At 34.9% G+C, this 14,049-nt stretch overlaps 1 protein-coding gene across 1 annotated transcript; it reads left to right on the top strand.

Moving 5' to 3' along the window:
* Positions 1-737: 737 nt before the first annotated feature.
* Positions 738-10,262, top strand: LOC106062177 (uncharacterized). The gene is made up of 3 exons (XM_013220446.2): positions 738-971; positions 1,436-1,599; positions 9,514-10,262. Exons 1-3 carry the CDS (start codon positions 811-813, stop codon positions 10,260-10,262), a joined length of 1,074 nt encoding a protein of 357 aa, XP_013075900.2. The 5' UTR covers positions 738-810.
* Positions 10,263-14,049: the final 3,787 nt, after the last annotated feature.

The raw sequence follows: 14,049 nt of genomic DNA, 5'->3' as shown, positions 1-14,049 counted from the left end.
TTAGCTAAAAAAAACTGTTAAATTTAAAGCCTTTACAACAAAATAAAGTTTTTTTAAATTTTATTTCTCATTTGTGGAAATTGTGAAAATATTAACAATAAAACAATGACGATGATAATTTTTGTTAGAATACCATATGTTAATACCAGTAAATTAGTTGGCATTATTTTCTTCTTCTTCCTTCTGGGATATTAATTTTTTAAAATTACATTTAAGTGTCATAACGTCTACGGCGTGTTCAAAACATATAATCTCTGTTTTTAAGCGAAACATTAACGATTCTTTAAAGCTTCCCTCTTATTGCATGCTTATAAAAACTTTATTTCTAGAAAACTGTGCCACTTAATGTTTGTTGCTATTATGCTGCCAAAAGATTGTTCAAAGGGAAATCTTTAAAAGTCAAGTTATAAAACTAATAAAAAGGATTCTTTAACAAATCTAACAACTAAGATATATTTTAAGTTTATAAAGCCAGACAAGATGTAACGTCAGTAGTTTCTGTACATCAGTGCAGAGTTCTGTCTGGCACAACGATACTCAGGAAACAAAAACATAAGCGAAACAGTATTTTAAAACCATATTAATGGCAACAGATAAATAAGTAATAAAAACGAATGTATTTTATAATGAAATAAGTTCAAAAGCTTCATTGTTGGAACTGTCTGCATGTTGTTTTTTATAGGGATGACACTTAAACTGTTTTGAATGCCCACAGTCATACATTCTTTAATCTATGATTACACATCTTCAAATAATCCCCATCAATCAATTTGAGTAGAACATTACGTCACAAGGATCTTCCAGACGACTATGAACACTTCGGGCAGTTCCGCTGGTCGAGTGACTTTTGACTCGCTCATCTCCTATGACACTGCCAAGTATATCTGTCTAGTGTACTATGTTTATCTCGGACCGCTGGTGGCAGCTTTTGGTATAGCTTTCAACATCATCAACATTATCGTCTATGTCAGGTAAGATGAAAGCGATCAGTAGAGAAACATAAGTGGTGAGAAAAAGAGGGTTGGAAAGACATAAATTTGATGACAAATAAACTTTAAAATAAAAGACGAAATGAATGGAATCGTTTTGGGGAGTTATGTAACAAGGACATTTGGAAGAAGCTGAACGAACACTTTTTACACAAATAGACATTACGCCTATGTTTTCTGTATGTTTTCAGGGAATTTAGATTAGATTTAATGAGTTTTCCCCCATTAGTTCACTAACCAAGACGGGAATGATTACATAGCAAGTGTTCAGATAAACAGGCGATCAAAAAAAAAAAGTCAAATACAGTTTTAAACTCTACTCCCAATAGTGGGCATTTTACTTGATAGGTCGCTAAAATATTCCCTGCAAAGATTAAAGCAAAATGTCAAACTTCAGGCATTCGCTGTATTTAACTAAATGTACTTGTTGTTTCTTTTCTACATAGCCAAGGCTTCCGGGACTCTGTCAATATCAGCTTCATCACATTGGCATGTTCTGACATTGGTGGTCTCCTTTCTGCGTTGTGGTATGGCATTGGTTTGAATCCTGACTTTGTGAGACTTGTAAATTACGCTTACTCTCCTTCAGAGTTTATGAACTTCACAGCAGGTAGTCGTCATTATTTTAAGACTTGGAAAACTTTTACTCTAAAATACAAAAAAACTTTAAAATACATTGCAGTCTGAAAATCTTGAGATGCTTTTATTAAAATGACCTGAACTAATTTTTAAGCTTCATAGAACATAAAAACCTTTCTGGGTGGACTCCGGATCTCGAAAACGGCTACAATGAGTTTCCCAGAAATTTGACAGTTTATTTATATCTTTGGGAAAACGTTACTAGCTAAATGGCCACAAAAGGAAAACTCTGGTTTGACCTTTATAATTTTTCAAAATATAATAATCTAATAATTACATTTCGTCTGGAAATCTAGACAATCTATATCTTGGATACACATACACTAGCTAATAATCCCGCCTGTAATCTTTTAAAGAGTTAAATAGATAAATAGACGTTCAGGAACATTTTGTTCAGCCTCTTCTGGAGCTATAGGCCTATCACCAAAGTAGTAAACACTATGTCATACACCTAGCTCTAGTAGTCTAATCTTCATCACTGTTTTTTATTGTTGCCACAATAAAGGCAAAGTATTCGCTTTTACAAACAGCTATCAGCTTCGTAAACGACGAAAATTGTTTGTTACTTTTTACAAAGTTATTGCAATGTCACAGATTTTCTTATATAGACTTTTGCATTTGAGAAAAATAAAAAATATAATAATTTAATAATAAATCTTACATTGCGTGAAATTGGATCAATTGGTTTGAATCAGTAATGTAATTAAATTTGTAATAGATCAAGACTAACAATAATAAATCTGTGCGATTAGAAATATTTTTACCAAATGTTTTTGTTTAGCATCATTTCATGCTGTTAGTTTTCTCAATGCGCTAAGATACTATCACTTATCAGGACAACTTGGGAAAGGGGAGGGGGAGAACGTTTATATGTAAAGGTTACCGTGATCGATTTAAATGCGTTACATATTTTTTTAGCGGCACCCGAAAGGAGAATAGGCGCTATTAGTCTTTTGCAGAATGTCTGTTCGTCTGTCAATCCGTCCCGTTTAGATCTCGTAAACTAGAAAAAGATAGTGAAAATTCGACATCATAATATTTTAGACCATTCAGAGTTCTGATGCAACGACTACTTTTTTCTTTTCTGAAAGCGAAAAATCTATTTTTCATAAAAATACACTTTTACAACTATTCACTATTAATAGTAGGGATGACGACTATTTACCATATTTGTAACACATTTATGCAAATGGTCTTAGCAATACACATGTTATACTAATTACTACATTACACAAAAAATGTTTACTTTTTTTTAAGAGAAAAAATCTATTTAGTATGCATATAAGTTGGACATAATATAAAACAATTAATAAGTCGTTTTTCCATATTATCGCGTGAATTGCAGCTTTCTGGCCTATGGCCAGAGATGCCTGCATGCAATAATGGAAATGCGTATTCTCAGACCTGGAAATGTGTATTTTGAAGGGCACATGCGTATTTTCCTAAATATAAAGAAATACACCCATGAAAGACTAAAATTCATTCAAGCACGTAACATACACGAAATGCATCAATCCTAAAGTGAACACATCATAAAGTTATGCAAGACATTTGGTACATTTGTCCAAATATTTACATTCAGTCTTTGTCATAGACTTTTCTATCAAATGGTAGAATGATGCCGTAGTTGATTTTATGATCATAATGCCTCTGGTGCAGTGATTCCCAAAGTGGTCTATATAGACCCCAATGGGTCTACGAAGACTTCCAAGGGGTCTACGAAAGTGAAAAAATAAATTGGGGGTCTAGGAGATGTCCACGGGGGTCTACAATAATGGATTTGCTTTAAGCAGGTCGTGACTTAAATTTTCAGATCCTATTAATGTACTTATTTCATGCACGAATATATGATTTGTACTTTAGTTAATCCTTTAAATGTTCCCACTAATCAAATGAAAAATTGCTGTATTTAATTTCAATACCGATTTAAACAGCTTAATTTTGTCTACATTTGACTAATGCTTAAAAAACAAGATTACAAAGACAGTTTGAGTGGAAACACAAACTCAAAATCGGCCCCCGAAGTGGTCCACCCAGGCAGGCTTCAATATTTTCAGAAAGAACATCCAAATGAAATTATATCAAAGACAAATGAGAGATAAGAATGGAGAAAGAAGGTTGACAGATCTTGTGTAGTGCCCCAACGGTACAGCAGATCAAAGGATAGGTGCAAGTTAATGCAAAGTTAGATGTGAACCTGGCCTAACTAGTTCCCCTTTCAGACCTTGTGGTCTATAGGGCAGATGATGTAAAGTTCATCTGTTTTTGTGGCCTACGGTTAACGAGGGTGTCATGTAGCCAGCACAACGACCACCGCCTTTACTTTTCCCCAACTAATATCAGGTACCCATTGGAGCTGGGTGGACTCAGAGGCGCCTAAGGATTCCGAAGCTGAAAATCCCAGTCTTCACCAGGATTCGAACCCGGGGCCCTCGGTTCAGAAGCCAAGCGCTTTAACGCTTAGCTACCGCGCCTCTCCTGGCCTAACTGAAATCTTATAATTGATATAATTGTTTTGAAAAGGCTCAATCTCCTATTCGAATGCTTATAAAAAAATGAAAATTAGTTTCGTATTAAAGAGAAAGTTTACGAAAATGAAGCTTACAAGATTAATATTCGTTTTAATTTAGGTCTAACTCATAATGCATACTAATTAGCTTTTTCTCTTTAAAAAACTGCTTGCATAACTGATTTTAAAAATTAGATTTTTCGCTTTCAGAAAAAAAAAAGTAGCCGTTGCATCAGAACTTTGAATGGTCTAAAATATTGTGATGTCGGATTTTTAATATCTTTTCTAGTTTACGAGATCTAAACGGGACAGATGGACAGACGGACAGACATTTCGCACAAAACTAATAGCGTCTTTTCCCCTTTCGGAGGCCGCTAAAAATTAGTTAAAATTTATTGAAAATCGGGATTCATTCCTTCCTTGTCAAACAAGCGGTTGCCTAGGTGACTAATTACGCTGATGATTATTTGAGACGATGCCACCCTGATAAAAAAATAAAACTCTCGAAGATAAAGTTCAGAATAGGCCCACAAAATCCCTCTTCAACATCATTCAGAGAAGATGGTGGTTTGTGATCGTCTTACAAGATTTCTTTACTTAAAGACAAATATGGAGAACACTATAGATAACACGATTGACAAAACATTGATTTTTACCAGCTGTTGATGTAGTTTTCAAAACTAATTATTTTAAGAAAAACCTACATCTGATATTATTAAACGAATTTCTTTAAGCAACAACATTTCAAGGGCACATCGGTGGTATGAGTTATATACTTATAACATTAAAAGCTTCTTCTGCTTATGCAATTCTTTGCAAATGACATATACAGTTTGGGATCAGCGGGGTCGCAAGTTCTGTAGCTCTGTGATGCAAACTGCCTAAGGGTTAGGGTTAGGGTTAGGGTTAGGGTTAGGGGTTAGGGTTAGGGTTAGGGTTTGGGTTAGGGTTAGGGTTAGGGTTAGGGTTCGGCTATAGCTGCAAGGCAGCAGAACTTGAATTTAGTTTTCCTTCTGCTAAGTGACTGCAAGCCAAGGCGTACGAAAAAGCTTAGTGGTTTAGGCGCCAGTTACTCGCCTTCGCCCCTTTTCCTGTTATTGAAAACAGTTCCGCGGACCCAATATTTGAGCCAAACGGTAAAGAGAAATCCACGAGAAACTCTTTGCGAAAACTTTGACAATGATACTTAAGGCAAATTAATTAATTAATATTTAATGTTTGAAGGACTACTTTATAGAACAATAAATTTCTATATCTTCTTCTTATCTTATATAATACAGACGATACTTCAAAAAAAAAAAAAGATGATTACGTCCTACGCGTCATGCATTTAGTCATGCATATTAACCAATGACCTAAATTCTGCCAAGTCACAAGCTCAGGCAAACCATTCCATGCTCTAATAGCACTAGGGAAGAAGGAGTATTTGTACAAATTTGTCCTAGCATATGGGACGAGGAATGTGCCTTTATCTTTGTGTCTTTCAGAGTATTTTATTAAATTTTGTTTTGTATTTGAAGATTATGGTGCAGTGTTTTATGTATGATTGCTACTTTACTTTTGAGCCTTCTGTCATGAAGGCTTTCCAAATTTAGTGATTTTACTAATGGTGTTACTCTAGTCAAATGTGAATATTCGTTTGTTATGAATCTCACTGCTCTATTTTGTGTCTGTTCCAGTTTTTTAATGTTTTCTTGAGTTGAGGGGTCCCAAACGGAGAATGCATATTCTATTATTGGCCTAACCAAGGTTAAATAACATTTTAGTTTTATGTTCTTATTTGATTTATAGAAATTTCTTTTAATAAATCCCAATGCTTTGTTTGATTTTTTTTGTAGTTTCATCAATATGTGGATTCAATGACAGTTTTTCATTTATTATAACACCTAGGTATTTTGCGTTTTTAGTCTGTGTTACTGGTTTGCCATGAATAAGATAAGTGGAATTAATTTGTTTTAGTTTTTTTGTTACTCTTAACAACTGACATTTTTCTGTGTGGAAAGACATGCTCCAATTTGATTCCCATTTCTGTAATTCATCTAATTCTCTTTGTAAAATATCTGTGTCTTGTGTTGTTTTTATTGTTCTATATATTATGCAATTGTCTGCAAATAATCTGATTTTGTTCCTGAAGTAATGCAATTTGGTAAATCATTTATGTAAATTAAAAATAGTAGTGGACCAGAGACTGATCCTTGAGGTACACCTGAGTTTACTGTTATCGGTGCTGATTTAGAGCTATTTATTATTACAGTTTGTTCTCTCCCTATCAGAAAATCTTTAATCCACTGATGCAGTGGACCATTAATGTCGAAATATTTTAATTTTTTAAGCAAACTATGGTGGTGAACTTTGTCAAAAGCATTAGAAAAATCTAGTAAGATAGCATCTATTTGTTCACTATTATCTAAACCTTTTGAAAAATCATCAATTAGTCCTATTAGTTGTGTTTCACATGATCTATATTTCCTACAGCCATGAATGAAAATACCCGTAGCAATGAAAGATGAACCTGCAAACCCCCTCCACACATACACACACACGTTTCCAGTGTGTTTGGAGATTCCAGTAGTATATATTAATTTTATTTTAATTGGTTTAAATTTCAATTTTACAATTTAAAAAAATCTCTCTAACTTTTCATGTAGCTTTAAATTATATTTTCATTCTTGAAATCACTACAGTTAGAAATAAGTTTTAAAAAATGGAGTTGGTGCAATATAAGTTTAGCAGGGGGTCTACCGTAATCCAGAAAATATGGCAAAAGGGTCTACAAAACAAAAAATTTTGGGAACCGCTGCTCTTGTGTATTCCATATTCCATTTAAGCGCAACAGAAAATTCATTTTAAAAAAAGGGGAATTTTTGAATGCTCCTGATTTCATTCTTTGAATTTAGGCTTTCATAAGTAATGAAATCTAGCTAGTCGCTAGTGACTATAACAGTAGCTTTCGATCTGCCACAGAAGATACTTTCTGCAAGTCAGTTGATTCCCTTTATCATGCTAAGAGAGAAATTAAGAGCAACCAATATTTCTTCTATTAAAACTTCTGCTCTTCTCACTATCATCTTTAAAGAACTCTCTCCTGAATTAGGTGGTTTACATATGATCAAATCTAGATCAAGAATATATCTAGATCTGTAGACAGTTGATTGGTTTGTAATTTGTGCATAGGGCTATTGAAAGGTATTTTAACAATCCTACTGAATCGTAGGCTGTATGTTGAATGCGAAATACTAGACCTATACAAAGTTAGAACAGCCAATTTCGACCCTTTTTTAAATTTTAGATTTCATAAATATCAATAGCTAAATTTCTTTATAAGATAGCAGAAATTGCTGATTTTGAGTAGATCTAGATCTAGTTACAGATATCTAGAGCCGTGTTGAGCTGCAACACGTAGTCAGCAGAGTAAATTTTTAATTAGATGTAGGCCTACTTTGTTCTAGATTCGTTCTAAATCTAGATCTAAGTGTAGTAGTATATAGTAGTATAGTTCTATGAGTAAACTCCTTGTCACATCTAGATCTAGAAAACTAGACTAGAATAAAATTTAGATCTAGATCAAATCTAGAATAATCTAGTTCTATTTAGATCTATAGATCTTGATATTAATCCTGCACCTTGATTTACGTAAATTCTAAGATTAGTATTACTATTGTTACGAATCTCACTATCCAGGCTCTCTGCAAACTGCACCATACACCACCAACTTAAAGAACTTGACAAGTCAGGGCTCCAAAATAACGTAAAGGTTTAATGTCCATAAATAACAGCCAATACTGTACAATTGGCAGCACGTAGAACAGTACAAATAGCTCTGCGATAACAAATATCTCTCCGATAACACCGTTCCGCCGTATCAAGTCTTGCACTGGCCTCTCCGTCTCGTTCCGGGCTTGCACTGGGTTCAACAGTTCAGGACTGACTTCACACACTTGGGCTCGTTGTGTCGGACTCGATCACAGACCAAGATCAAGACGCCGTTCGTCTCAACTGTACTTGACAGTACTCCGCACTGAACCGTTGTAATGCTCCGTACAGAACCACACCGTTGAACTGTGCTGTAGTCGACCGTGTTCTGAACTCCTGTCGTGAACCCGCTCTCTGAACCGTCTTGACTGCGTCGCCTCCGCTCTTATATAGGGTCCCTACTAGCCTTCTCGAACCGGACAGAACGCCGCTCGACGTTTCTAGGTGGTCAGATGACTACAACTCTCGTGACGCTCCTGAGCTCTTGTTCACGACGGCGATCCTTCCCGAACTGTCCTGTTGACACTCGACTCGGCTGACAGTCGTAACTCGTCACGGTTGACCGCTCGTCTAGCGCTGGCCTGGGGCGATTTGCGTCGTCTGACTACACACACACCACTACCCCTCTCTGTGCCACCACCAAGTTTATAACACTATTAAAGCATATCTATAGGTGCATAACATTATAAAATATCTCTAGTTCAAGACTATAGATACAGTTTAGATGAATAAGAATTAATCTACCAATCAATTCCCAATCAGTTTGAAGATTTCATTTAAAATGACACATTAAAAGGAACTTTTCTCTATTTAGATCAGTTACATCTAAATCTAGTAAACATTTAAATCTTCGCGCGTCAGCGGGCGCGAAAAAAGAAGAAGCAATACTATCTCGGGGTAGATCTAATAAGAATAGTCCATTTCAAGTCACTGACGCACTGATCTATATATACGATTAGCAAGAACTTTTTTTTTTATTAAATATTTTTTTTTACTATTTGCTTTGGAGGGAGAGATGCGTATTTTCAGATGATAAACCGGTTTATAGGGGATTAACTCAACCTAAACCACCAAAAAAAGTACAATTTCTTTCCCTTGTTCGATACCAAATAAAATAATTAATTACCAATAGTAAACTAAATAATAGGTTAATTTTTTAATTGACTCTTATTTTGTCAGGTACAAATATAGTTTTGCGAAATTTCAACTTCATCCGAGATTGGGTTTGGTAGAAATAACGTGTACAAACCTTTTTATTAGACAGACAGACACAGAGTTGATATCAACTTGGCAAAAAAATATTAAACTCTACAGTAGTTAACGAGGTTTAAATATATAAAGATTTTACAACAGGCAAAGAATTACTTTTCACTAGGTCTACAAGCTTAATCTCATGCCAGTTATTAGCAGAAAACCCACCCTTACCTTTAGTCTAGTGTCCTCATGACAACATCTTGGTTCACTTTTACCGGACCATGGAGGATTGTTCAGTTTTTCAAAAGTTATTTTTTTATTAAAATTGTATACAATTAAAAAAAACCTGTTTAAATGTCTCCATGCTTATCAATCTCCATAAAAGATGTCAATACTTCTCTGTTATTATTAGTACAATTCTTATTTCAGCATGGCCTAGGGCCTATTTCTCCAAGATAACGTGCTGGATCACAGTGTTCATCACTCTAGAAAGATGTATGTGCATTGTTGCACCGCTGAAAGTGAAGACTCTATTGACTCCAAAGAGAACTGCCGTATGCATGCTGGTTCTGTACTGCCTGGGTGTAATCATCACCTTCCCCCATGCCTATCTGAATGCAGTGTTTCTTGTCTGGAAGTTCGATCTCGTCTCGAACAGAACTTTTCTCGGGTTCGGCTACGGCCCAAATTACCATAAAATTGATCTCATCGGCGGCTTCATCAACACAATGAGCATCATCATACCATTGGGAGTCATCATCCTCAGCACTGGTCTCATCATTGTGGAGCTTCAAAGAAAATCGCTTTGGCGTCAGTCGGTGGCAAACTCTGGAGGTGCCATGGATGCGGCATTTGTGAAAAGAGACCGGGTTGTGTTTAAAGTGATCAGCGTCTTGGCGTTTCTCCTCATCATATGTTATCTCCCTCACGCCTGCAACTTTACGGCATACGCCATCGTCCCAGATTTCAGTCTGACTGGTAAATACGTACTTCTGTACGGGGTCATGTGGTCAGTGTCTTGGATCTCAGAAATCATTAACTCAAGCTGTACTATATTTATCTATTATTTTGTCAGCTCTAAATACAAAGCTACGCTGAACTCATTGAGAGTAGTCACTTGTTTGAAAACACTCATACTTCTCTTCAGCGCCAAAAAGAATGTTTGGACTCAGTTGTAGCTTGTAGTTTAATATTGGGACGAAAATAAATTCAATAAAATTTGGTTGTCATTGGTTCAAGATTAAACAACTCAACGAAACCAAACCTCTTAAGGTATTATCGTCTAAATGTCTGTACATGTTTTTCCCCAATATGTATACGTCTAATCGTATCTACTTAACATTTGCATGATATTACATATACGCAAAACTTCACCAATACAGTATATGTGATGATTGTATTAGTTAGATTTTATAAATTGGTTATAGAAACCAGGTTTTAAGAAAAGAATTGTTTTTTTTTATGATTAGATTGCATGTTTATTTAGATAGCACCAATGTTAATGTGTTAAACTCAAGGACGAACGGAGAAATATATTTATACAAAGCTTATATCAACTCATCTGTTGGTCTGTGTGGTAAAAGTGTTGAACACGTGATTTCAGTCAACATTCCTTTTTAGTCTAGTCTCTAACAGTGCGCACCTACTGCTAGAATTTGGATGGCGGTGTGCATGGCAAGGTTAGAACAATATTCATTCATAAGAGAGTTTTGTAAGCTACTAAAACAAGGTTACAAAGACAGTTTGTGTGAAAACAAACTCAAAATCGGCCCCGAAAGTAGTCCACCTAGAGTCTTCACCAGGATTCGATTACAGGACTTCCGGTTCCAATTGCTTCACCCGTCAGCCAGAGCATCTCCATATATTCATACATTCATCTTGAATCTAGAACTAGATTTTGATCTAGAACTAGATCTAGATCTAGAACTAGATCTAGATCTAGAACTAGATCTAGAATCTTGATCTAGAATCTAGATCTAGTTTGTGACTACACGTTTTATCGTATAACTACTAGACCTTGACCAATGTTATGATCATGAATAGTAGGCCTTTTGTTACCGGGTAATGGTGTACTATGCTGTCCGTATCCGATTCCCTTCTTAATGCGATACTCTGTTTACATCATAAATAAATTTGCACCCCTAAGCTGTCAGAAGATAAGTTATTGCCTTATTAATTAAAATTGTGTTCAAATTATTAAGACATCTATAATATATATATTATTATTATATAATAAGGATATGTGAAAACTGCTCTCTATAAAAGTAGTTCATTTTTTTTATACTTATAATTAAAAATTCTTTTTTAAAAACATCATTATAATTAGTATTCCATCCATTGAGTTATTGCGCGAATCTAAGAATAAAGTTTGAGTTACTAATTAAGACGTCTGTGTCCTTTTTAAAAAACTTACCTCCAATGAAGTTTTTCATTTCAAAGTGGTGCATTTTTTAAAAAAAAATCTGATTGCATATATAATTTAAAAAATTGAATGGTTCACTTTCGGAAAAGAAAAAAGTAGCAATTGCATCAGAACTTTGAATGATCTAAAATATCATTATGTCCAATTTTCATTTTCTCTTATAGTTTCTGAGATCTTAACGGGACAGACGGACAGGCAAACTACACAAAACTAATAGCATCTATTCCCCTTTCGGGGGCCGCTAACAAAATAAACAAGCAAGACGTAATTGTAACAAGGCTCTCTTACGTACATTCTAGAGATGGGAAACGAACCGAACCCGAACCGAACACACCGAACTCGAACCCCACTTATGACCGAACCGAACCGAACCCGAACTTTGAAACTGCTCGGTACGAACCGAACCGAACGAACCCTCCTTATCTTAACCGAACTAATTTTGCAATTTCTACATCTTTTTTTTTTTGTTTAGTTTAATAATAATAATAATAAAATACTTAAATATTTTATTTTAATTCTAATGATTCCATCATCCAAACATGGGATAGATAAAGGGGGTGGGGGTATTTTGGAAACTAAAGAAAAATTAAAGCGCGCGCGAGGTATTCCCATGGGTTTTTCCTTACCTGCCGACTCTCCCTGCCCCTGAATTTTCGCGGGCTGTTTGCAATATTTCTTTTGATCCGATTAGCCCGCCCTCTCAGTAGATCTAATAAGTAGAAAGTCAATTTTAAAATATTGTCACTTTTATTGAAATGGCTGTTAGTTGAAAGTAGAATATTTTTGGACGACTATAGAGTGTAGATATAAATCTTCAATAAGTTCATATGTATTCTAGTTTAAAATATATTTAATTATCTTCTTTTCATAGTAAAATCAGTTTAAAACGGAATCTCTTTTATAAATATTTAATATTAGAACTACTTAAAAAACGTAATATTTAATTACTAAATAACGGTATTTACATTTCTTTTTAGTGTTGTATGTTTAAAAATTGTGAAGTATTCCGTATAGGAATATTATACTATTTTTCTGGTTTGCATTAGTGATCATCAGTATTTTTAATGCAGGGGTGTGGGGATGGCGAGTACCTCGAATTGGGGGAGGGGTGGAAGTAACTTCCTGACAAATAGGGGGTGTTATAGAGTGTGTGTGTGTTTCCTGGCGGCGGTAAGATGAGGTTAAGCGATTGATTGGTGTATGCATGTATAATGAGGATGATGAAATTAGAGTAATGAAAATGTGAAACGGCAGACAATTTTGAGAAATGAAAATGTAAAGACGTTGTTTTGTGGTGAGCTAGATTTCGTTTAAATATCAGTATATTTCATTAATATTACATTTATATCTCAAGTTAAATATGTGAATATTGTAATAACAGTTAGGCTATATTGAGCTGCTCGCATACGAAATTTCTTTTAAAGTTTAAGTAAAAATATAAAACGTCTTTATTGGTTCAATAAACTTCAATTATACTAGCTGTTTGTAAGCGACAAACCAACTAACAAGGAAAGGGGGCGCCGAAATAAATGTTTTCTTTTCAGTGTAACTTATCTGAATATTAGTAAAATTATGTTTAAAAATTAAAATATATTAAGTAGGAATATCTTCTAATAAGACCTTGTTAAATGTAGACTGCTTTTGCGAGGCCCGTATGCAACAATACGGGTCAAAACGTTTTGAAGAACACATTTTAAAACATCTTCGCTAGTGTGATTATTCTGGAATTTTTGTCTCATTATAGTCGAATTTTATTGCTGTTCATTATAGGGACGACTTTTGTTGGAAAAAAAAGTTTGCGACAGAGACGTCTTAACACGAAGAATATTTTTGAAAAAGATCACGCCTATTACAGAAGTACGTGTACAATATGTCGGCCTAACTAGAATGTCCCTCGAATAATACTATTGGTCAAGGCTGCTTCTTTATTACTAGATTTAATATGGCCCTCGACTTTTTAAAAATAAGATGACTAGTGCGTTCTGTAAGAAAACCTAAATATAAGCTTTTTAAAAATAATCTCTTCTTACTATGAGATAAAGTTTAGAATACGCTTAGCGCCGCGTCCCGCCCGGAATTAAACCCCTTGCCGACTTGAGCGAAAACATGCCGCATCTTCAATTCTATCTCCATGAAGAAACTTTTACAACGCTTACAATTTATGTAGGCAACATTATTTCGGAAAAAAAAAACTGACCATAGGCCAACTATATATAGGTGTGAGACACTGACTCATTAAGACATTTTTTACAACCCTTGAAATTTATGTAGGCAACATTATTTTGGAATGAGTATTGCCCATTGGCCTATTATATGTTGCAAAGTATTTGTTTAATGAAAAATTCAAATGAAAGTGTTTTATCTAATAGGCTACATTTCATTAAGCCTAATAACTTAATTTCGCTATTACATAATTTCATAACATCGAACCGAGCCGAACCCGAACTTTGGACCTGACCGAACCGAACCGAACCCGAACTATACTCGTCATCGAACCGAACCGAACCCGAACTTAAATCTGACCGAACCGAACCGAACCCGAA

Source organism: Biomphalaria glabrata, chromosome 8 (genome assembly GCF_947242115.1).
Source record: "Biomphalaria glabrata chromosome 8, xgBioGlab47.1, whole genome shotgun sequence".
Classification (NCBI taxonomy): Eukaryota; Metazoa; Mollusca; class Gastropoda; family Planorbidae; genus Biomphalaria; species Biomphalaria glabrata.
This window is presented reverse-complemented; position numbering and strand designations above follow the sequence as displayed.

Bases quoted from the DNA above. Each gene is read 5' to 3' on its own strand.
- LOC106062177 (XM_013220446.2), top strand. From the start codon at position 811: ATGAACACTTCGGGCAGTTCCGCTGGTCGAGTGACTTTTGACTCGCTC. The intron at 972-1,435 runs GTAAGATGAAAG...TTTTCTACATAG, and splicing joins AACATTATCGTCTATGTCAG to CCAAGGCTTCCGGGACTCTG. The intron at 1,600-9,513 runs GTAGTCGTCATT...TTCTTATTTCAG, and splicing joins GTTTATGAACTTCACAGCAG to CATGGCCTAGGGCCTATTTC.